General features: G+C 42.7%; 1 protein-coding gene across 1 annotated transcript in view; it reads right to left on the reverse strand.

Annotated features, from left to right (window-relative positions):
- Positions 1–22,949, reverse strand: part of LOC8027374 (T-box transcription factor TBX1-A-like) — a 68,923-nt gene that overhangs the window by 28,483 nt on the left and 17,491 nt on the right. The window contains exons 3-4 of the mRNA XM_029995389.4: positions 1,804–1,920; positions 1,110–1,266 (exon numbers count right to left, since the gene is read on the reverse strand). Of these exons, the coding sequence (XP_029851249.3) occupies positions 1,110–1,266; positions 1,804–1,920 (274 nt within the window). The remainder of the gene's footprint in view (positions 1–1,109; positions 1,267–1,803; positions 1,921–22,949) is intronic.

The raw sequence follows: 22,949 nt of genomic DNA on the forward strand, positions 1-22,949 counted from the left end.
TGAACCACGATTGTGTTCTGGCAATATTTAGAAAGCTGTGATATTTCTTGTCACATCGCATGATATGTAATAAATTAGAGATTGTGTAAAATATTGCGGGATCATTCATGATCTGCCCTAAAGTGTGTTGGTGGCGGTGATGATAGATAGAAAATAAAAACACAGCGAGAGACGACAGGCGCACTTGTTCTTATGCACGTATCGACCATTGTCCTTGATTATTTTTACCTACCCTGAATTGTATACACCACACGAGTTTTTATTCATACAGGTCGCCAGGTTTTGTTGCCATTTATTCTATTTCTTCTATGCAACTAAAACCTTTCTTACATCGATTTATCTTAGTGTAAAGCACCGCTGATAAAGATATATATATATATATATATATATATTTAGCGTCAACTACCGATTACTGTCGTTTAATGCGAACGCTTTGAAAGATGATGAACTAAATCCAGTTCATCATATTCAATCATCCCATGCCCGTTTGCGCCCTAACATCCCGTTCGTTTGAAAGACTACGGTCAAACTATACAGCGGGTTTCCTCAAGGCCTTCGCTCTTGCTTGAGAGAATTAGATATTTGTTTTCTAATCGTGTGGGGGCGCGACCACGCTACCCTTTCCCGTACCGTCTAAGCCACTCTGAACAACTTTTCTGACAACCGTGATTGAAAATATGTGCAAATATGCTCGTCTTAAACAACTGTAGCGCGCAGATTAACAATGTTGGTTTACTTGCTTTAAATAAACTTTTCTTTTAAAAAAATCGCTTATTGAGAAGATGAAGTAGAAAAAATGTTCCGCGTGAGTCTACAGGTAGACGGCCTCATAATCTGTTTACCTAACTAATCTGGGCATTCTCCAACTTAATGTTGGAGCGAAGAGGCCAACACGGGGAGGTTGGGATGCCACGTCAGAAGGAGTTTGAGCGCTAGGAGAAAGGTAGGGTCACAGCACCACCGTCAAGCCATGGAGAGAGGAAGAAACTACTCCCTCCCTATGCGAAGGCCGTAAGAGAATGTGTTTCTTTAAATTAATAGTTTTGCTGCCGTGAAAAAAACAAAAAAAAAAAAGCACTGAAACTCAAGATGCGAGAGCAGCAACTCACGTGCCCATTGTCGTCGAGCTGGTTGTTGGTGAGCTTGAGCTTGTCGAACGAGACCACCTGCTTCATCCACTGGGCTCCCTTGGAGGGAGACTCGGGGTGCACGTGGATCCTGGGCGGCATGTTGGGATCCGCCTTGCCCGCCACCATCCAACTGGAGCTGTAGGCAACATCGGTTGAGGCAGTTTGGCTATCGACTAAGAATAATCGGAACTCCAATACAACCTCCCGATACTTTTGGCGGGCTGATGACGCAAGTTAATTACCGTTTCTCGAATTTATATATTTTTTGTCCAGAGTCAATCTTAGTCTAAGCACTGCTACATATAAGCGCACGTACAAGCAACAATATCGCACGAAACTAAACAAGACAGATAGTGCAAGTGGATAATCAAGGTATTAAAAAACAAAACAAAACAAAACAAAAAAAGTACTAATTCCTCCCCAAACCAAAAACAAACAAACAAAACACAAATTTCCTTTCAAAGAAAATTGCGAACGAAGATTCTGTAACGGAATGATCAAATAACATTAAAATCAAAAAGTGTAAGAAACCCCCCCCCCCCCCCCCCCCCCCCCCGCCCCCTCCCGAAAAACGCGACTAAGATTTGACCCATGACAAAACAAAAGCATTCACGTGCCCGCTGGTGCTTCTTATAGCATATTTTGCGTACAATCGCCAGTGCCGAGAACTGACCTGTGAAAGGCGTACCGGTAGCGCTTGTTGTCCACGGGGACGAAGTCCATCATGAGCATGAAGTCCGCCTGCGGATCCATGCCGTACAGCTTCACTTGGAACGTGGGGAACATGCGCCTGCGAAAGAAAGTATTACGACGTTACGGTCAATGTAAAGGAAAACAGAGAAGGTGGCATTAAATGAACTATTACGTCGCTTGAGAAAAAGGCGACATGGCCACTACAAAGCTTGCTCTGGCTCATTCACGCACTCACCGTATGGACCAAACAGTATGATTGACTCCAAATAGTTTCACTCTCCAGATAGTTTCTTCCTGAACGGAGATTGAAATCCATTATCATACGTATTGCGAGGTTCTTTACTTTTCGAGCTTTAATGAATGGGGTTATAAGAACACGAATAATGAAAAATGTTTTAATATACACACAATTTAGGTAGATAATAAAGCTGCTCTCCCCCACCTTCCTCCGTCATTACTGTGAAGAGTTAGGCACTTATCTTGACGAGGCCAATGCTTTTGGATGCCCTCCTTGGAAACTAAATGTTGCCGCCTGGGTTCGCCTTCATTTAAACACGCTTCAACACGGACGTTCCTTCCTGGCAGCCTTTATTGTGTACATCTCTTCGGCCGGCCCGAAACTTCATGCGATTTCCTCTATACAGATTGCACGTATACGTGGCGATTGAATTCGCCTTGTTGTACTGATCACAATGCTCATATGATGAAAACGTACCAAAATGAACTTTTAACATCTTCAGCGGCTGGCACTCTTCTTCTGTGTGTGTGTAGGGAAAAGAAGGGGGAGGGGTGAGACGTTTTGAAACAAATATATTTTGTATATACCCCACTCAACAGAGCCGAAGATGCACCCTTGTCGTCTGCTATTTCGATTTTACGGCCCGTATAAAACTCATTCTCTCGTGTGATTTACCGTTTATGAACGTCGCCTGGTAAAAAGTATGATGTTATCAGTTTTACGGTAACAAGTTAGGAATAGGTTTGGGATTACTACCCTATTCTCGAGACAATTCGCCTCCCAGAAACTTTTTCTATACTTTACCGCTAAATGCCGGCTTTATTTGCAAAGAAAGCCATATTCCGTCGACCCCAGATTTCAGAATCTGCGACTGTTTTATATTACTCCTCGAACTTGCCTAGATCTGATAAAGAAGTAAACGTCATTTTGTTTCACAGACGGAAGAAATACCGGGCCCTCCTAAAAGAAAAATAGCGTCCTAAAAGCCCTTCGCGGGGGATGAGCTCCATATGTGACCACGGTCGGAGCCGGGCGTGGGGCGTGGGGGCGGTTTGGGATTGCCCGTGACGTTGCATACATTCCCCGGATTCCGGTAGAGAGTGCACCCAATGCCGAGGTCACGCCGCTAATACATCATGCGAAATTCAATCTACATCCACTGTCTGAGTCGTGTTTCGAACATCGAACATGTCTGCAGAGTTGTTCGAAAGTTAGAAAATTCGAAAGTTCGAAGTTTGAAGTTGGGCACATACATCACAGTATGAGCACAGCATGTATGAAGCAAACATGCCACGAACATTCTTCAGGCATGTCCGCGGAGAAATCTGTCATCATGTTTACAGCAATCACCGCGTGTTTTGTATGACGATGGAGCAGAGCGACTGTGGGACTTCAAATTCTCTATTCAGCGTTGCGAGAGGCACGAGCGCGAGGAAAGCTTCGCTTTAGAACGTGATTATCTCGCGACAGTCATCGAGCGAATAAATCGTTTTGGAGAATTGGGTTTAGTCCCTGCACCTTTGGTAGACATGCGCACCACTCTTGAAATAGAGTAGAAATATATGCAAAGCGCAAGTTCGTCTTTTTTTGGCAGGGGTAGCGGTGCCGTCAGAACGCAGAGCTCTGATTGACTCTGGTTGAAGGATAGTGGGTAGACCTCAAGGCAGCTTGCTTTGAGGTCTACCCACTATCCTTCAACCAGAGCCAATCAGAGCTCTCTGCCGTTCTGACGTCACCGCAACACCTTCCCAAGAAGCAGAAGAACTTGCGCTTTGAATATATGCTTCCGCACCAACCTTTGATAAGCACAGGTCTACGAAGTTAATTTAAATGTCGACGTTTAGAATTCACACTATAAGGTCGCTCTGCCTAGGGGTAGGCCGGGAGACCTATCCTGAAGCTACTACTTGGTCAGAAGGCAAAGTGTTCCAGAAAAGTATTATGATAATGTTTTAACCCCGGCAGCAAAATTATATATGCTCTCAATTTGTCCAACTGGACGGCCTTGCGTTTCAACGTGTATTTTGTAGTACCGAACATCCGAACCATTTGAGAGATTCAAAAACATAGACATTATTATTAAGTGATTTTGTGCTATAAATGAAGCAAATTGATTTCGACAGGAATTGTTTTAGTAATATTTCCTTGGATACCTGCCATTCACTGCACCTTGTTCCTTTTAATTTTTTTATTTATATGTGTACCGTCGGTGAGCTTTACTTTGTATATACCCGCGCTCATAAATATAAAACACACGACATAGTTGGTATTGTCATGAGCAGATTTGTTTGTTACTTTTCTTGGGAGAATTGAATAAGCTCCAGAGAGGTACAGCCCCACGAAAAACGTATATCCTGCAGAGCTACAGAGGTCACGTGACGTATAAAAAGAACTATTTTTTGCGTTACTACGCTGAGACGTTTTATCATTCTGGGTGACAAAGCGAAGAGATTAAAGTAAACTAATTGTGTGCAAACGCTGGTTGCTTGTTTTTCTTGTTAAAGTGATACTTGTAATATAAAAATTAGTGTTGAAATTATAGAACAGCGTGACAGTAAGAAAAAGAAAAGACGCACCTATATTTTACTTTCACTTGGTACATCCGACTTTCCCCAACGAACGTTCGAAGGATTAACCGGTTAGCAAGATCTACCACGATTTATATAATAATCAATCAATCTGATGGTTAATCGATCATTGCCCAGCATAATTCTAGAACACGTTACCTTTATATCCTTCATTTTTTTTCCTTCCTCTTTTTAGGTACGGGTAGCTGCTCAATCACTGGCGTATGAACCAACATCATCTTGCACTATACAGCGGAGCGTCTGAAAATATTGAACGTTTTAGCGTCGCGCACATGTTGATCATCTTTCTGCAGTGCTGCGAAACGGAGAGCAAAACCAAAGTGATTCATTCGTCACGCTCAACTATGCGTCTCATACTTGGTTTCTCTAGTTTCTCCGCACGCTACAAGACTATAGGCGGGTCAGGAACGCTCTCAGCTTCTTAGCTCATTGAACAAAACGTCTTCATCCATCGAATCGTCCTCGTAAAATCATCGCCATGTAAAAAAATAAAATAAATCAGACTGTCTTCTTGCGAAGCGCGTCTGCCGCAAATGAATAGAGAGACAGAAACAGAGCGAGAAGAGGCAGCATGTCTCCGCGGGTGAATGATTGCTGCGTAGGGAATCTTCCCGCGATGGCAACCACATGGATTCGGGGGGCACGCACCCGGCACTCAGCCCAGAAGCCACAGAAGCCGTTCCAGAGAAGGGCCCCCCAAGGACACTCTGGGGTTGCGGGCCTTCTGGAAGAACGTAATCGCGCACGCACGCACGCACGCACGCACGCACTGAGCGGAACCTGAAGCAAGCGCCCGTCGCTTCCGGCTGGCGGCAACGTCATCACGGGGAAGGCTGAAGCTTGTTTAACTTCTAATGAGGACGGCGTTACGTTGCCCCGGCGTGCCTCGCTAAAGAGATTTTCATTGATGTATCATCCTTGTTCGTATACTTCGTGAACATCGCCTTTGGAGCTGTCGTCTCCAAAGGCGATGTTTTCTGTCTGTGCTCGGTTCCTTTTTTCCGAGTTGTCTTCATTAATTTGCGCCGTGTCACGTGTAAGTAAAGCGAGCTTCTCGTGACGTTTGAGTTTTGAAACTGTTTGCTGGGTAATCTGAGCGGCAAGCTTTTCAGAAAAAGGGTCCGGACGCAGGGGCACGATTTCGTTTGTCGTTTTTAGATAGGAGGAAACAAAAAGGTTGGTCTCAATATTCGTCTGTAGGAGTCTGGAGCCTAAGTAAACTTTGTTACGTTTTCGTTACTAGCTTAGGAACAGTGTTTGGGATGGAACGTGTAGGGTACAGAAAGCGAAGAGCCAAAATACACCTTGACCATTCTCGAGCTCCATCTTGGTTGTATTCGCATAAATAGAGTAACAAGAAGAATCTGTAGGTTTGCCGCGGCGCTGGAAGCAGCTATTTTGCCTTGCATATTCTTCCCTCATCTGAGCTTAAGCGTTCGGTCGTTGGACGTAAAAAGTCCTAAATTATCTCAGATATGTGGTTCACCGCAGTTGATTAAATTTCCAAGCGGAAGGAACTCCACGGGTGTAAAAACAAAATGGGATCATTTATTTATATTTATTTATTTACGAAGTACCTACATTGCCCTGTTGGCATTATTGTAGGTCTTTCCTTTTTAATACACAATGATAAATGAAAAAAATATTAAGTCGGTACCGTCAATTCATATATTCTCTTCCGGAAGGTCGTTGAACTCAATCGCGGTTTTAACAAAGAATGAATTGGCAAAACTGACAGTTTTTTGACTCAGTACTGCAACCCTTTTAAAATGATCGCAACGGAAGGAGACTGAGGGTGACTCCAAAATATGTGTGGCTTTATCAATCCCTGTTTTGTTATGAAATACACGATGAAAAAATTTTAATCTTGAGTTTTTTCTTCTACATTCGAACGTTTCCCATCCCAGCACCTTCATTTCTGTAACACAACCATTAGGATGATAGTTGTTAAGTATAAAGCGCGCTGCCTGATTTCAAATTTTCTCGAGTTTGTTTATAAGGAAGTCGTGATATCGCTTCCACACGACGCACGCGTAATCTAGGATCGTTCTTACCAAATGAAAGTGGAGCGCGTTGACGCGGATATAAAATTGCGACGGATAAAATAAAACATTCTATGACCTTTTCAATTGTTCATTGCTTGACTTTCACTGGGGAAACAATGGTGAGTTGATCGAGCTATACTTCCTTTTAGCTTGATTCCAAGTCAGACGCAGCCGATGCTACAAGCGCGAGCGCCGGGCTTTCAGCGTCTCTGCCAAGCACGCGCGCTCGTGCAGTGCATGCACTGTTCAGGGCCACGTTCTCGTGCTCGTAGCATCGGCTGCGTCTGGACTTAAGCTGAAACGAAGTGTAGGACTATGTTGCTGACACCATGGACGAGCGCTTTTCCCAGATCGATTGATGTAGAACACGCCAAACTTCCGAATTTTCTTTCTACGATCCCTATTGATTCATATGGATGTTACAAAAAAAGTGGTAATCTTTAGAGACTGGCTACTTCAAAACAATACTTGGAATATGAGGTGAACTATGACAGTTCCGATTGAAGAATTGTAAGAAGCGAAAGCATACAGGCGAGCTGGCAAGGAAACCTGTTGATGCTGTTCCACATCTTTCACATGTAGCTACAACCAACACGTATGACAAAACTCGTCTAAGGGGGAAAACATTGCATTTCTAATTATTTTTTCACGCGGCCATGTCTTTACAAAAGAGTGCATCGTCATACTAGTCGGCGCTGAAACAATTTCTGTACTGAGCTGGGAATGTTCTTCAACCAGCGAACACAATAAGATTCGTTGGTTGAACCTTCCTGAACCGAGTAGGGCCCGAGTGTAAACTCGGAGGTTGCCCAACGCGGGACGGCGCATAATGCATTGTCAATTTCGAACTTTAGAAGCTGAGAGAACACAAAAGAGAGGGGAATCCCAGATCCACCAGCTCTTGCTGAAGCACAACACTGCCGTTCCTTCGAGCGCGTCAGTAGAACAACTCTTCAGCGTCGCCGGAGATGTATTTTCAAGGAACCGGGGAAACATAACTGATGAAAAAACTTCGAGAGGCAGCTACTGCTTAAGTGCAACGACTGCTGAAAAGCAAACAAAAAACATGAAACAAAGACAGTTGTGTATTTGGTCGTCAAAGTAACATGAAAAGTAACTCGTTACTTTTGGGGTAAATCACGCGTTCCCTTTGAGAATCGGTAACGAGTAACGTACTTAGTTACTTTTTGAGCGAGTAACGAGTAACGGCATTTAGTTACTTTTTTTGGGGTTACGTGTACATATCTGGCCTTTTTCTTTTTTTATATGTAACACCTGGTCAGCCTCAAACATGCGTATACGCGTGTTTGAGTCTTTTTGAGTTAGGCGACATTATCGCCCAACGAACATCGTCGCGACTAGCATTCGATACCTTTAAACAAGCCGACGACCAGGGGAGATATGAGCTTGCACGACAATCGGACCTCCCGCGCAGCCTTATTTAGTTATCGGCCCGTACTCCGTTCAAGGGTTGCTTCGGTGGCTCAGAGACGGTTCGATGCGGGTGGTATGCGCTGGAACGCGCCGAGGGCCTTCGTGGGAAAATGCTAAGACCGTGGGAACCTTGACGATGCTGTCCATACCCTGCCTAATATCGGAGACACTTACGCCCATGGCTTAAGATAATGATAATGGGCAAAATAGAGCAAAGCGGTATTTCAGGCGCACACGTTCAGGAATGTTGAGTTCATTGCGCCTGTTAGGGTCGTTAAAAAGAGTCAAAATGCAACGTTTAGCGTTCTTCAACAATTGAATTAGTAGTGGACACTCTTCAATGAGTGCTGAGGAGGACATGTCAAGAATGACTTTGAAACAAACGCAAAGTAGATAGCGAGGAGCGCAAGTTCGTCTGTTTCTTTGGCAGGGGTTGTGGTGACATCGGAGCGCTGAGCTCTGATTGGCTCTGAATGAAGGAGGGCGGGTAGATCTCAAAGCAAGCTGCCTTTTGGTCTACCCACTATCCTTCAATCAGAGCCAATAAAATCTCGGCGTTTTGACGTCTCCAGATGCTTTGTAAAATAAGCAGAAAAACTTGCGCTCTGCGTAGGATCGTGACTGTGACAGTGTCGGTAAGTGCGACGTTTGAAGAGGAGGGGGCCGAGGAGGGGGGGGGGGGAGGGTAATTGAAAACTGGCGTGATGAGGAAGAAAAGCTATGCGAACGAAGGAAGTGCATGTTATGCATATCTTTCCTGACGCGCAGGGTTGTATGTTTTTTATTCTACCATATCTTTCTACTCTGCGGACCAGCCCCAATTCAAAAAGCCATTCAGCTTCACATGTACAGCAAAAAGTATGGCACCTCTTACGTCGTTTACTGAAGGTAAGAATTTTTCAAAAGAGTCATTTAGTTTTTATATCCCTATGGTATAGATTTTTTTTCTTTAGATAATGAGATGTAAACAAATATGAGAAGTTTCAATTTCGCGAGTTTTTCAATCCGTTTTCTAAAAACATACACCGGCCCGTAAAACATTACTTTCTCAAGCTTCCTCGCGTTAACAAACACCTTCAGAAAGCATTTTAGATTAAATGTGACTTGAGCAGGAGGGCTAGACGAACCGAAATTGAGGTATCTACGAAGGAACCATGATGTAATATAATAATAAACGTTTTAACCTTATCATTATTTGAGCACTTAGTACGATAAAAAATGTAAATTGTTCTAAAGATATTTTTATAAATATTAGCGGAGGATCAATATGGGAGAAAGTATCGTGTAAGAGGGTACCACTCTGGTAATTGTTGTCGCTTGTTTAAAAATTGATAGTCAAACTATAAAAACAAAAAAAAAGTTCCCGGAATTTTCCTGCTTTTCGAGGCGAGGATATGCCACTATACATCAATAAATAAATATAATTTCAAATGAAAGAAAAAAAAAAAGAAAACGCCCCATCATCAAGTGAGGAACCGTAATTAAGGCGTACTCTGCTCCTAGTAAAATAACAGCAAATGGAGAGAACATGTCGTTACTATTTAATATATCCCGAGTCAATAGGGTAAGATAACCATGCTTGCTTCCATACATACTGCATACTGACTCTATCCAATTACCCTCAGCGTTACGCGCTCGTTCCAATCGACCGCTGTTTCAAAAACTTGGGCGGCCCATTTTGCGCACACAAAGAAAACACTTGCCACCTCCGCGCCTCCCTAAGGTTTCGCTCTTCTCTCGCCACAGACGGGGCAACCGGGGTCCAAGTAAGCAGAGCTAAACAAAGGCAGCCTTCGGGGGACTTGCGGGGCCCTCCGGACGCTGTGCGTAAACTGTGTACACAGAGCCCGCCCCAGCCTTACCCGAAGCCTCGTCCGGGGGCGCCGGGCTCGCGTCCGCGATCGCGTGGTTTGGATTCCGACGGGGGAAAAAACCTTACCAGTGGGGGCTTTAATTTATGGCGGGGTCCTGGTCTCTCTCAAGGGGCAGGCCGCCTGCCTGTCCCGTAACTCCCTCGACCTACCCAAACTTGCGGTCCCCCCTCACTTCCTACCGCACGTCGCGCGACCGACCCGGAGCTTCTTCGTGAGCGGCGCGCGCGCTGTGTTCTTCTAAACAAGTCGGGAGGGTCGGCAAGGAGGGGGGGAGGTTGATGACGCTTGCGACGTCTTTGACCCCCCATCTCGGCCTCCATCGTCATGGTCTTGTCTCGGCTTGACTTAAGTTACAGCACGCTGGGATTCGGGGCTCACCACGTGCGCGGTTCGTGGGCAGAAGGAAGCGTTTCGGATCGAGAGATCCATCGCGTCAAGAAACTCAACGAGTCAAGAGATCCATAAGTCAGGTTACAGCCAAGTCAAGGCCGGTTCTTAAACGTACCCGTTCTATTCTCAGTGTCTAGATGCTTGAAGTTGTTCACAATAGCAAACGTCATGTTTTTGCTATTGGCTTCTTTTGGAGACGTTGAAATGAACCCAAGCCCCATAATGAATTTAGAAAAAAATCGACCAGCCTCAACAATCGGTGGACAGCCTGATCGCAAACTCGAACCAAAGTCAAGATGCAAATAATGAGACATTTTAACATATAAAAAAAGGCATGACTGCCCTCTATGTACGTGTCTTGAACTTGATTTCTTTTATCTATCTATGCGAGTGCAAACTAAAACGTGAAAAGTGTGAAAGAAATTGTAACTTCTGTTCAACAAGAAACAGTAGCCTTGCGTGAGCATGTCGCGTCAATTGGAGAAACTATGTATGACACCGAAACCCGAATGAGACGAAATAACATAATCCTTAAAGCCATCCTGTAAACGGAAAATGAAATCTGGAGTGTTACGGAAAGAATTGTCACTCGCTTCATGAAGGATAATCTCGCAATAGATCCTTGCAAGTTTGACAGAGCACATCGTATTGTTCGAAAACAAACTGGAATAAATTGTCCAGTCATCGTAAAGTTGATTAGTCTTGAAAGCAAAGATGAGGATTTTCATAACGCCTTCACATTTGACATTATCCAAAGTTCATATATCCAAAGATGTTTCGCGGAAATTACAGTTTGCATAAAAAAATGTGAAAATTCACCTTTTAATTTTAGGAACGAGAGTACTCGCTACAAAATAAAATATCATAAATTGCATATCAATGAAGCAACCAATGCTTACGACCACGCAAGTGGGTTCATGACCCTCAGATACTGCTATGCACCAAGATTGATACTATAAAAACATGTTCTCACGTCCCTCTACCAAAGCGAAAATCTCATTTCTCGTCGCTTGGCACAAAAACCTGCCTTGGCACAAAAACCTGCCTTGGCACAAAAACCTGCCTAACGCTTGACGTAAAAAACGCTAAAGTTTCACTTAGTAAACTATGCAATTCGCAACTTTCAGCGATGATGGTACCGCGGTGTGAGAATCGCGAAGCCCAGCTCCTGGATTATCGACTTCCGAATGAAGGTGCCCCTTCGTGACGTGGAAGCAGGGATGGGCAGTATTTAAAATAAAAGTATCTGAAATACGTATTTCAAATACTTTGTGTATTTTGCGTTTGTATTTAATTACAAATCGGGTAATGTATTTGACGTGTGTATTTAAATACTAAAACGTGGGTATTTCAAGTACAATTGTAATTAAATACAATTTTGTGGGCGAAAATACATCCCTCAAATTTATTGTCACTGTCCAGAGCAGGAAGAAAACTACGTTCTGCACCGAATGCAGTGTCTCTCAATCAAGCACAAGCGTTTAGTGACTTTGTGATTACGGTGCTAGTCCAGGGCAAGAATAGTGACGAAATCAACGTTCACAGGCAGACCGGCTAAATAAGTGCCTGTGACAAATTGTGATGCTTCCCAGCCTGATTTCCATCCATATGTTTGCCTGGAACATTCTAAATGCGCGGGTCATCCAGATTTTCGTAACTGGTGCGAGTTGTAACAATAAAAAATTCTCTAGCTAGTGCTGCGCGTCTTGGTCGTCTCGGTTCTTTGTTGGTCTATACCAAAATGTAATCGACAAAAAGAGCTGCTTGAAGCTCTGTACTTTTTTCACCTATTACGTCCAAGCTAATTACATTTTTTTTGTGATTATATTCTTATTACGGTACTAGAGCCTCGCACACTAAGTCTCGAGTGTGCGATGTAAAATTAAAATGAGATACCCAGAAACCCGTTGCAGGTGCCGTGAAGTCGCTGACGCAAATTTTGAGGAATGTATTTGGAAAAGTATTTGGAGGAGACCAAACACATTTGGTTGTATTTGTATCTTGTACTTAAATGCTTTTTTGGAAATGTAATTAGATTTGTAATTAAATACATTTTTGACGAAGTATTTTGTATTTGTATTTCGATACATATTTGTATGTATTTTGCCCACCCCTGCGTGGAAGTATCAGGTACGACTCTTGCATCGCTCGTGTTTCACAAAATTCGAATTATCTGTGCGTCGCATACCCAACACTGTACTCATGTCATACGACGGTCATCCAAATGACAGCCATTTTGATAGAAACTAGCGCGCCCCCTGTAGGCCGTGAAAGTTTCGAATATCTACCGCAGTGACCGAAAAACTGGACGAGGTGGTGGCGTTCTGATTGCCGCAAAAGAGAGCATATTCAGCACAGAAATTAAGATAAATTATAACCTTAAACTGCTATAAATCCGGGTGCGATTATATTTTTGTTCTATAAATTGGGAGCGTGATATATCGCCCTCTAGACATTGATCAAACTGAATGCCTCGATTTTCTGCATAATTTCATCAGAGACTTAACTCTATTTCCGAATCAATATATTGTTCGAGATGGCGATTTCAATTACCCTGTATTGGCCAGTGCTAAAAGCTGCTCTACATTGCGTACTAAATCCTTGCCAATGCTTTAATTTTTTTGTAATTCTTAAAAGTGTACGGACTTCACCAGATGATTACTTCAGCAATCCGTGACCGAGCCATCTTAGATTTGTTTCTTATCTTTAGTTGTGAATTAGTTAAACCAGTAAACATAATGGAAAGCATCAGTGATCATGCTCTCATGCATAATGAAACGTCGTTTGCTCCACAACACTTTAAAATATTATAAGGTTATGGTCACTTATACGCGTACCGATAACGAAAGTTTATTGTGAGCTAGATCTAGATTTAGGGGAGCTTGCCGAAACCTTCACGGGCCGTTCAGTTAATGAAAACTCCTATCATCAGATATACATTTAGTGAATTTCTTGCCACTTTCGTCCCGCGATTCATAATATATCAACCGATGATTTATCTCCGTGGTTTACAAACACATTAGGAAGCGAACTGAAAAAAAAAAAAAAAATGTTACTCGCAAAGCAAAAAAAAAAAAAAAAATTAATAAATAAATAAAAGCGGGCAAGTTGACTGGTTGGCTTTCTTACAAATCGTTTTCGAAACAATGCAAAAATGACGTAAAACGTGCTAAAACATTTTTTTTTTGCTACGCATGCTTTTTTCGAATCCTCAAAATTTCGGAAACACGTAAACCATAAAACAAACATACACGACTTTACATTTTGAAATCAACAAAACGAGAATCTAAGTAATATTGAAACTCATCCTTTTCCAGCGTATCCACCGAGAAAACACACCCATTGCCTCAGTACAATGTTTCGCAATGTTATACACTTAGGCTACCCATCTTTTTTAATGCAGAGGACATTCTTAACGCAAGGAAGAACCTCTGTGCGAGCATCGTACCTTGTGACAATAAAATGACTGAGAAATTTTTTTTTAGATCTTAAAACCTTCTGAATCTAATATTATTAGTAAATAATTTAAAGTCTATTGACTCCAGCTAGGTCCCAGTTGATTTGCTATGTGCCCAAGTAGTACCAATTTTAAATATGGGAGACACTTCCGATCCTACAAATTTTCGCCCCATCTCGCTATTAGTGTGCCATTTAAGCTCATCATGTTTTGTATACCCTTTCATATCCCATCTAGACGCTTGTAACTTTTTTTTTTAACAAACACGAATTCAGGAAAGGTCACTGGAGTACTATTCAACAGTTCGAATTCGTAACTGACTAAGTTAGAGCAAAAGTTAAAAAAAAAAGAATTTGGATGAATACATATACTTTATCTTTAAATGCAATATGTTGCCAACTATGACCTTACAAAATTCTTGTGACACAGAGAACTCACCATGCAGGCATAAATAAGAGCGTACCCGCTCTGGCATATTAACACAGGGCAGAAGACTAATGCAAAAGCTAGACCTGATGATGACAATATGCGAGTTACATAGTCACTGGAAAGACCGCGGCCACCCGCGGTCCGGACGGAGCGCCTTCTAGGGCCAGACCTGGCCCGCGGCCCGGAGTTTGAAGTGTTCTGGTTTAGCCTCACGTGAAGGACGCTTTTTTTTTTTTTTTCAAGAAAGTAATTTGATTCCTTTTAAATTTTTTTTTTGGTGCTGTAGTTTAGAGCGAACTTTTCATTATGATTGACACATGCGAAGTGAAAACCCGTTTCAGTGCTGCGCTGCCGCCGAGTTCAAGAAAAAACTTTAAAAAAGTACTCAAGTGACTAATGTGAACACTAGTTCCCGTAAGATAATGTGTTTCTGTAGGCGGCGTCTCTTACAAAAGGCGGTGGATCCGTCGCGTTAGCTCGATCATCTGCTTGAGGAGGGCTTCAGAGCATCAAAAATTAATAATGAATATATCGCCTCAACAGGCACAAAAACCGATGGTGGCGTTTATGAACACAATCAATGAAAACAACAGATCTGTACTGTGTGAATTGGGAAAAAAATATTATGGCGCAATATAGACAAACGCAGAAGCACAAGCTAGCAGTAGCGATACGTTTAAATGTTGGTTATGGTTATACAGTTGCGAACTCGTTGCTGCTAAAAAACTTACAATAATCAGTCGATTGGGTTGCCACAGCAGCAATCTTAATATCCAAATAAAAAAGAATAGAAATACTTTTTTTTTTCAGTGTTTATAAGGCTTTCCAAGCATTTGTTTTTGTACAAAAACATATCTGGGAAAGTTTGTAGAAGAATACCCCAGCTTTCTGAGCCCAATAAAGAACACGTTATCTGCCACGAGGGTTGAAATTGCTTTCAGTGTTATTTTAACTATTGTAAAGAGGATAAAAGCGCACTACGGCTCCATTATCTAGTGGCGTAATTCAACGTATCAGCCATAAAACGTGCAATCGCGGTTAAACCACGAAGAAAAGCAGCTCTTAATATAAATATTGATTAATCTGCGCAAGGCTGTATACGCATTCAATGCCTTCAAATCGCGAGACATAATTCTTGCAATAAGTAACAGACCGGAGGTAGAAAGCAAGGAAGCTGAGTACATGAATAGTTTTACTTGTCCTCGATCACTGACCGAATGTTTACGATACATGTTGCAGCGTGTGTATCAAAGAAGGCTGTATCAGATTTCATGCAGGGAACGAAACAATCCAGCAGTGTTTACGTAACCACTTTGATCGTAGGCCAGAGCAGCTACGACGAAGTCGGCTCAAGATTTATTTTGAGTTCCCATCGAATAAAGCCACGAAAACAGCCAGCTGGCTACAAAGCAGTGCTTGTTCGTTGCGTACCATCGTTTAGCTACACTGTGCGAAACAATTAACCTCCGCAATAAATATGGTACGCTGGCGCCGCAGTCAGAGCTCCTATATTCTATACTCGGGGTCAGCTTTTTGTGGCTACGCAATCAAAGGCAAGGAGAGTGTGATTGAGAGCCGTTTCGAGCCGTGCAGACGCCATCTCCACCTCTCGTCAGGAATGGCACAAAAAGTTGTCCCCGAGTATGGACCAGTGTTTACAAGATACGAAGTCACAAAACGGTCAGATGCAGTTTTAAAAAGACCAGTAAATTGTTAAAACGATTCTCTGCATAACACGTGGCCAATGTACCGTCTTGTGACTTGATGGCTTCACATTTTGACCAACAGCTAAAAAAAAAACGAAAAAACCCGGAGGCACATTTTAACGACCTTCCCCTAGAACTCGCCGCGCGTTACAATAACGTAGAGCGAGCACATAAATATATTGTTACGACAAAGAGAATCTGTAGCCATGTGTAAAATAACAGGAAAGTAGAAGGGTGAACAATATTCGTATATATTTATGATATCATCAAACGAATTGGGCGGCGACACCACAAAAACCAGCAAACACTCAAGACGCTACCTTTCTCAAAATTGCACTTTTTGCACATATAATTATCGCTGTACTTTGTGAAGTTTCATGACTTGGTGAGCCTTCGCGCTTCAATGAAATTCTAGTCTGCCTGAATGACGCAGAGTGAGTCCTGGCGTATGCTTGCACTTGCAGGCCACTCGGTCGGTACGCGCGACACAGCATGCACCAACGTATACGTCTACCTCATGTTAAACAAATGAGGTCTGTTGATGTAGTACGTTAAACAAATTTCATTCACGGAGACTGGTCAGTATATATACGCTTCCCCGAGAGCGTGAAGCGTGACCCCCCCCCCCCCCCCCCCCCCCCCCCCCCCCGCTCTTGGTAGCACTGAGAGAGTCTTTTACAACCATAATATCGAGGAAATATTTTTTAAATATATAATAGTAACTTTTATGCGTTTTGAATCGCGTCTGTTTACAGCATGTTTTAAATTTTTAAAAATCCTAAAATATACAAAATTGTGTCAGTCAAATTTCGGGTCACATTGCTCCTGTCACACTGCTAATATACATCGCACAGAAGACAGTCTGCAAACACTGAGGCGTGTTTCTTCCTTGTGTGACGTCACAATGCTCATACAAAAACTGTCCTTTTATGCATGTTCGAAGCACACGTATCGACGAAGAAAATATGCTGCCAACATTCGGAGAGGCCTGTCCGCAAACATTTCTGTCACCCTGTTCGCGGCGCAAACACTGTGTCTTTTGTGTGATCTGTAATCAGTGTGCGTCTGTGGCTTTATGACTCGTTCGTTGACTCATACTTGGTTTCAATACCCATCTTCAAAAAAATCAAAACAAATCAACTTTTAAAATGTTGTATTGTAATTGATTTTTGATTAGAAATTATACTTGCGGGTGAATCTTTCGTGCACGCGTGGTTTTGTGTAAAAGTAATTGTAAACTTTCATTTCATTCCGTGCATGGCGTTCGTCGCTACGCATATCCAAACAAAATTCTTGGCTCGACACGGGTGCCATCGCCAGAAAAAGCAGGCGCGAACAGCGGCGTCTTCACGGCTACAAATTGTTCGCATCGGGAGTGTCGACGAACGTCTTTCCAGAACGGTTGTCTTCTTCTTTATGGCTCTTGTCTGCGCTGACGAGGAACTCCTCACTCCCTTGTGACATTCATGTGCAAAAACGATGTTTTATATTTGTTTTTAGTTTTATTTTTACTTGTTTTTTCTTCACAGCTTGCTGTCCCGCCCTGCTAACTTTTAAAACTAAAAAAAAAAAAGAACTTTATTTTTGTGTGTACGCGATTTGTACTTTCGAAAAATTTCGGGGGCGCGCCGCACGAGCACCAGACTAAGGCTGACGTCATTAACGGACTTTACGTTTTCTTTTACATGAGAGGCTAGAATGGGAGATTCTATTTTTGTGGACGTTGTGCGCGGCATTCCAGACGCAAGCACATTCTTGACGACGGATAGGCTTGCCTTGTACGGCTACTGGGTTAAGGGGAATCTAAATGGGATCAGTACGATTCCCTTTTAAAGTAAGACAAATATATATTTTTTTTCGTTCCTAACAAGAAAACGATAAGATTCCGTCGTCTGTGTTTCTTGAAGTTTTTATTGCCTAAAAAAATGAAACCACGAGACGTGGGGCCGAAATCGATATGGTCATTTTAAGCATACGCTGACACGGTGTTTCCTACGAACATACTTATTTCTATCTCAAATTTCTGTGCATTAAGGTATTTAATGCACGAGAACATCGTTTACGCTTCACACCTTTGCCTTTTGTTTATCTGTTACGTGCAATAATGTAACACACTTTCTGAATATATATAAAAGAAATTCCAAACTCTAAAAGCTATTTATAAATTTAGTACATGAGTATCAAGATACACGAATTACACTTTTTATCGCTATCAAGATGTATCATTCGCTGTGACCCGGCCGCTTATTGTAGATGTTGTCCAAACTAAGAAAGAGATAGCCACGAACCCCATTTGTGGCCATTAACGTTTTTGTTGCTAGTTGGAATGTTGTCCTGTTCGTTCATGTTTTTCCTTTCACCTTTTTGTTTGAAGACATGCACTAGTTGCGTAAAAATACCTCCGGTTACTTTGAAACATTGAAAACATTTCTTCCCCTAAGATTCCGTGTCAACTTGAGGTGTATGAAACTAAACTCAAATAAATGTAAATGCATGCGCGTATTCCGCCTTAATACTTCACGTCCTGTTTACCCTCTTCTTAACTGCTCTCTCGATCCCGTGTCCTCGTATAAGTACCTGGTTGTTCACATAACCGGGAATTTGTCTTGAAAAGCTCACGTAAACTAGATTGTTAATAATCCTAATTGCAAGCCTGGTTACATTAGAAACGACATTTTCCTAGCCTACCTGTCTTTGAAATTGCTTCTGTATAAAACTCTTGTTCGTAGTCAGATGGAATATGCTGTCTCTACCTCAGACCACGGTCCTGAATTTATAATTTAAAGGTTAGCATCTTAACAAAATCGTTCATCGTGCTTTAAACACAAACTCTCCTCTGTTTCGCATCGCGGCGCGGTGGTGGCGCGCTGGGCGCACTTCCGGTCTGGGGCTGTGGGCGGAAGTCACCATGCGGGACGTGCATTCCTGCGTTGTTTTAGAAGAAACCAGACAAAAACCTGCCTTCTCGTCAAAACGTCTCAACTGGGCCTGTACAAAAAGAATCGGGAAATGTTTGAAGATCAGTTTCCGTGTGTTTTCTGCCTGCTCGGTTCGTCCGAGAACTTGGATAGGGGCCGTGAAAAAGGAAAACCATACGCCGTTCGACCAGGATTGCCTGTACGGGAGGCACTTTTGGTTGAATTCACGGATACTTGTGGTCATTATAATTATTTTCTTCCAACATAAACGCGGGAAAAGCGCCAGGTTGTATAGACCACCTGAGGACTACGTTCAGTACGTCGTCAAATTCAAACGGTCACCTGATCGTCCGAGCTGTTGTCTGCTCTCTCAAACGTTTCTGCTCGTGGTCGTCCGCTCGTTCAGACGACAGCGGCCTATAGACCACACGTTGACCCGGCAATTGCGATAAGAAGTAAGCCCAGGCTTCAAAAGACTTTTTAAGTTTGAAGGTTGGTTGGGTTACGCAGGCTTGGCGTAAGCAGTAGATACAAGGAGATGTTAATAAGTGTTACCAGCGGCCATCACCGACATGTTATGCCTGGTTCACTTGGTCCGATTCTGCTCGCGATTTTCAGTATCGACGTCGACAACTCAGCTGCGGATCACGCTTTGCAATCCCAGCAATTTCATAATTAAAAATAGCGAGCAGAACCTCATCATGCGAATCAGGCTTTAGCGTCCTCTCTGCGGCATCCACGCGAAATGAATCGCCGCATGTCACATTCACGCGAAGTTTTGGGGTGTAGCGAGCCTCGTTAATTTCGCTGAGGCCGCTAAATTGGTCAGACATTGCCAGGAAGACGTAGAACGAACAATTCCAACGCGAAAAAGAGCACGGCAACTCACACCGACGCCGACAACGTCGCATTCCAATGGTTTGATTACGAGCGACGGCAAGCTTCTTGCCCACACTTCATCACGCATACGTGGCGCCAGTGGGGTCCTCCAGGGGCGCTTTGGTTTGTTTGTAAACATGAGTTGGTCTACAGTTTCTAATTATCACTTCACCGTAAGTGTAACAGACAAAAATTCACTTATTGCCTAACCTTTCCCAACGACAGTTGTGCTTGTTCCACAAAATATATAACAATCCATAAATGAGGCAAATACTATACTAACACCACCATAGTAATTGTCGTCGCGCATCGACCATAGTCAAAAAGTTGGCGGTCCGTCTTACAGGACCAATTTGTATTATACTTGATTTATTATCAACACACCTTTAAATTGGAATCACCTTCCGAACCTTGTAATAAAATTTGCGGATACTGAAAATATAAAAAATGCCTTTATTAACCTTTTTTGTTGTAATAAGCCACCTTAATGTGTATACTATTCTGTGCTATCTTGTTTTACGTGTATTGTATACCCCCGCTCCCCTCTGTAACGCCAATGGTCATGAGAGTATTGAAATAAATAAATAAATAAACAAATAAATAATTAAGCACAAAGAGTCAAGAGATCCAACGAATCTAAAGATGCAATATTGAACCTCTTGACTCCTTGGACCTCTTCATTCGTATTGTATCTCTTGACTTGATGAATTTCCTGACTCCATGGTCACGTAAATGCTGAGGTCTTGATTCGTTGGACTCAGACTCAGCTTCAACAAAACCATTCATTATCAGGATAAAAGCTTTGCCGTGATCCTTCATTCTCCACATTCCCTAATGGCTGTACATACCGCCTTGTACATTCATTACCAATTACCTGAGTCCCAAATTTTCAATTGATTCTTTAAACACTGATAGTGCCGAATTTACCGCTGTAAACATGTTTTTTTAATAAGTCCACCATCACGGCTATAGTAATTTACAACGAACCGGAAAAGGATTCTGGCATGACGGACGATTTCTAATATTGGTGCAAGCAGCATAAACTGGTTCGATTGTTCGTGATGATGATTTTAACGCACACCAAACCGTTTGAGGAAATGAATCAATTGACAGCCGAGGTTGTAGGCTCGAATAATTATTTATGGCAAATGAACTTTACATTGTTAATACTGGCGGCCTGACTTCTTACAGGCCGCCCTGAACGTTTTCCACCATCCTATGATCCAACCGTCAGGCACTTAAAAAACTGCCTCGGACACCTTGGGCAGTATCACTTCCCTGTTTGTGTAACTCTGCCGGGAGGCAGTAAAACAAACAAGAAATGGTACTGAGTTACTATTTGAGATGACTTCCGCAACTTCGCAAAGAAGCTCCAATGTTCCCATTATCACAAACATACTCTACTCCATGGCGTTAAGACAGGAGTCGTTCATTTGCCAGAATACTTCCAGCCTTCAGACTTGAATCAGCTGAGCCTCACTGCTGCTCGTCGGGGAGCTCAGCGTCATCTAAGACATCCCCATAGTTTATTCAATCGCACGGAATTTAATCGTATCTTGATCACACTTTGAAGGTATTACAATGTGTTAGGGCGGTCACAGTGATGGAACGTCTGTGAAGAACTCAGCGCGCACTACGCACACTGATATATGGAAGCGTATTCGATTCCTCGACATTTTGAGACTCATGAATTCGCTCGGAGTAAATCATTAAAAGAACTCGCAGAAGATTTGGCCCGTGCAAACGAGGGTGGACGTATGCAATGTTCTTGACGATTATTTAACGAAAGTAGAATTGACAGCAGCACTCGGCCAATGTCGACGACACGGCATATCTCACCACGTGCTTTTCAAAACCTGCCAATCAACAGCTTAATTGCATTACTACAAACGTTTAACGTTATTCGAAAATTTAAATAGATTCCCAAAGAGTGGAACTTATTCACAATCGTACCAGTCCTGAAGCCCGGGAAGCCATCATATGACACCTGCTTATATAGACGGAGCGCATAATCCAAAACCGCTTGACATAAGGTTCCTAAATACCTAAATAGATGACAAGTTTTCGTCGGACTCTGTCAGCGACAGATAATAATCTTCATACAATCTCAGCAGTCTAGAAGATACAAGAGCTCTGTAACAAATCACCCCTGTAATACATTTTGACGTGGAGGAACCTCTCGCACTGTAAATATTGCAATCATTCTTCAGCGGGTTACCAGCAAAGGCATCCCGGGCTGCGTTAAAAAAAAAGAAAAATGTTTGGTTATTTCTTAGTTTGTCGACAGTTCCAGGCTTGTTTTGGAAATGCAACGAGCAGCTTTTCTTAAAAATACAAAGGCCTACCTCCAGGTTCCACCCTAAGCCAAATACTATTCAATATCGCCATGGCTGATCTGCCAAAAGCAATACCACGTGGACCACTAAGCATCAACATTTCCTTCTACGCAAATGACGTATGCCTATGAACCAGTTACTCGAGACGCGTTTCACTTCGTCGATCATTACAACCAGTCATGATCTCTGTTCAACCATTTCTAGCTGCAATCGGACTAAATGTTTTGTTAAGCAAGACTGCTCATATGCCTTTTTCACTTATTCAAAGGCGCTCGTGTTCAAATATAGGTTCGTATTGAAACACTACAAAGATTCACCAATTCAGGACATAACGTTTCCTCGGACTCCGCTTAATGCGAGGTTTCAGGGAAAACTTCAAGCAGGCACCAGAGCCACACAACGTCAAGTAAATTTATGAACGCCATCTGTCGCCACGGCTTTCAGTCCTAGCAAACTTCGCCCTCCTCAAACCTCCGGTTTCACAATACCTCTGTAATGGAATTTATTATCTACTCCCTCCAATGTGTACGCTCTGCTTTCTAACACCCAAGTATTTCGTCTTGAACGCACTCAACGCCAAGGCATCCGTGAGGCACTGGTCCTCCACCGAGCATCATCCAACGAAAAAGTGTATGTTGAGAGTGACACACTGCCCTTACCCCTCTGCATCACCAGAAATCTTATACATAATTTTACATGACTGCATAAGTAAATAAAAAAAAACAACTGCACTTATAAGTCGGTAGCAAGTCAAAACGGAGTCCAGATTCAACCCCCCTTTTACGAACAGTATATTTCATGAACCCATTTTTTTTCTTAGCGCAAAACCACC

This window comes from Ixodes scapularis, unplaced genomic scaffold (genome assembly GCF_016920785.2).
Source record: "Ixodes scapularis isolate PalLabHiFi unplaced genomic scaffold, ASM1692078v2 PGA_scaffold1__304_contigs__length_218370807, whole genome shotgun sequence".
In the NCBI taxonomy this organism is placed as follows: domain Eukaryota; kingdom Metazoa; phylum Arthropoda; class Arachnida; order Ixodida; family Ixodidae; genus Ixodes; species Ixodes scapularis.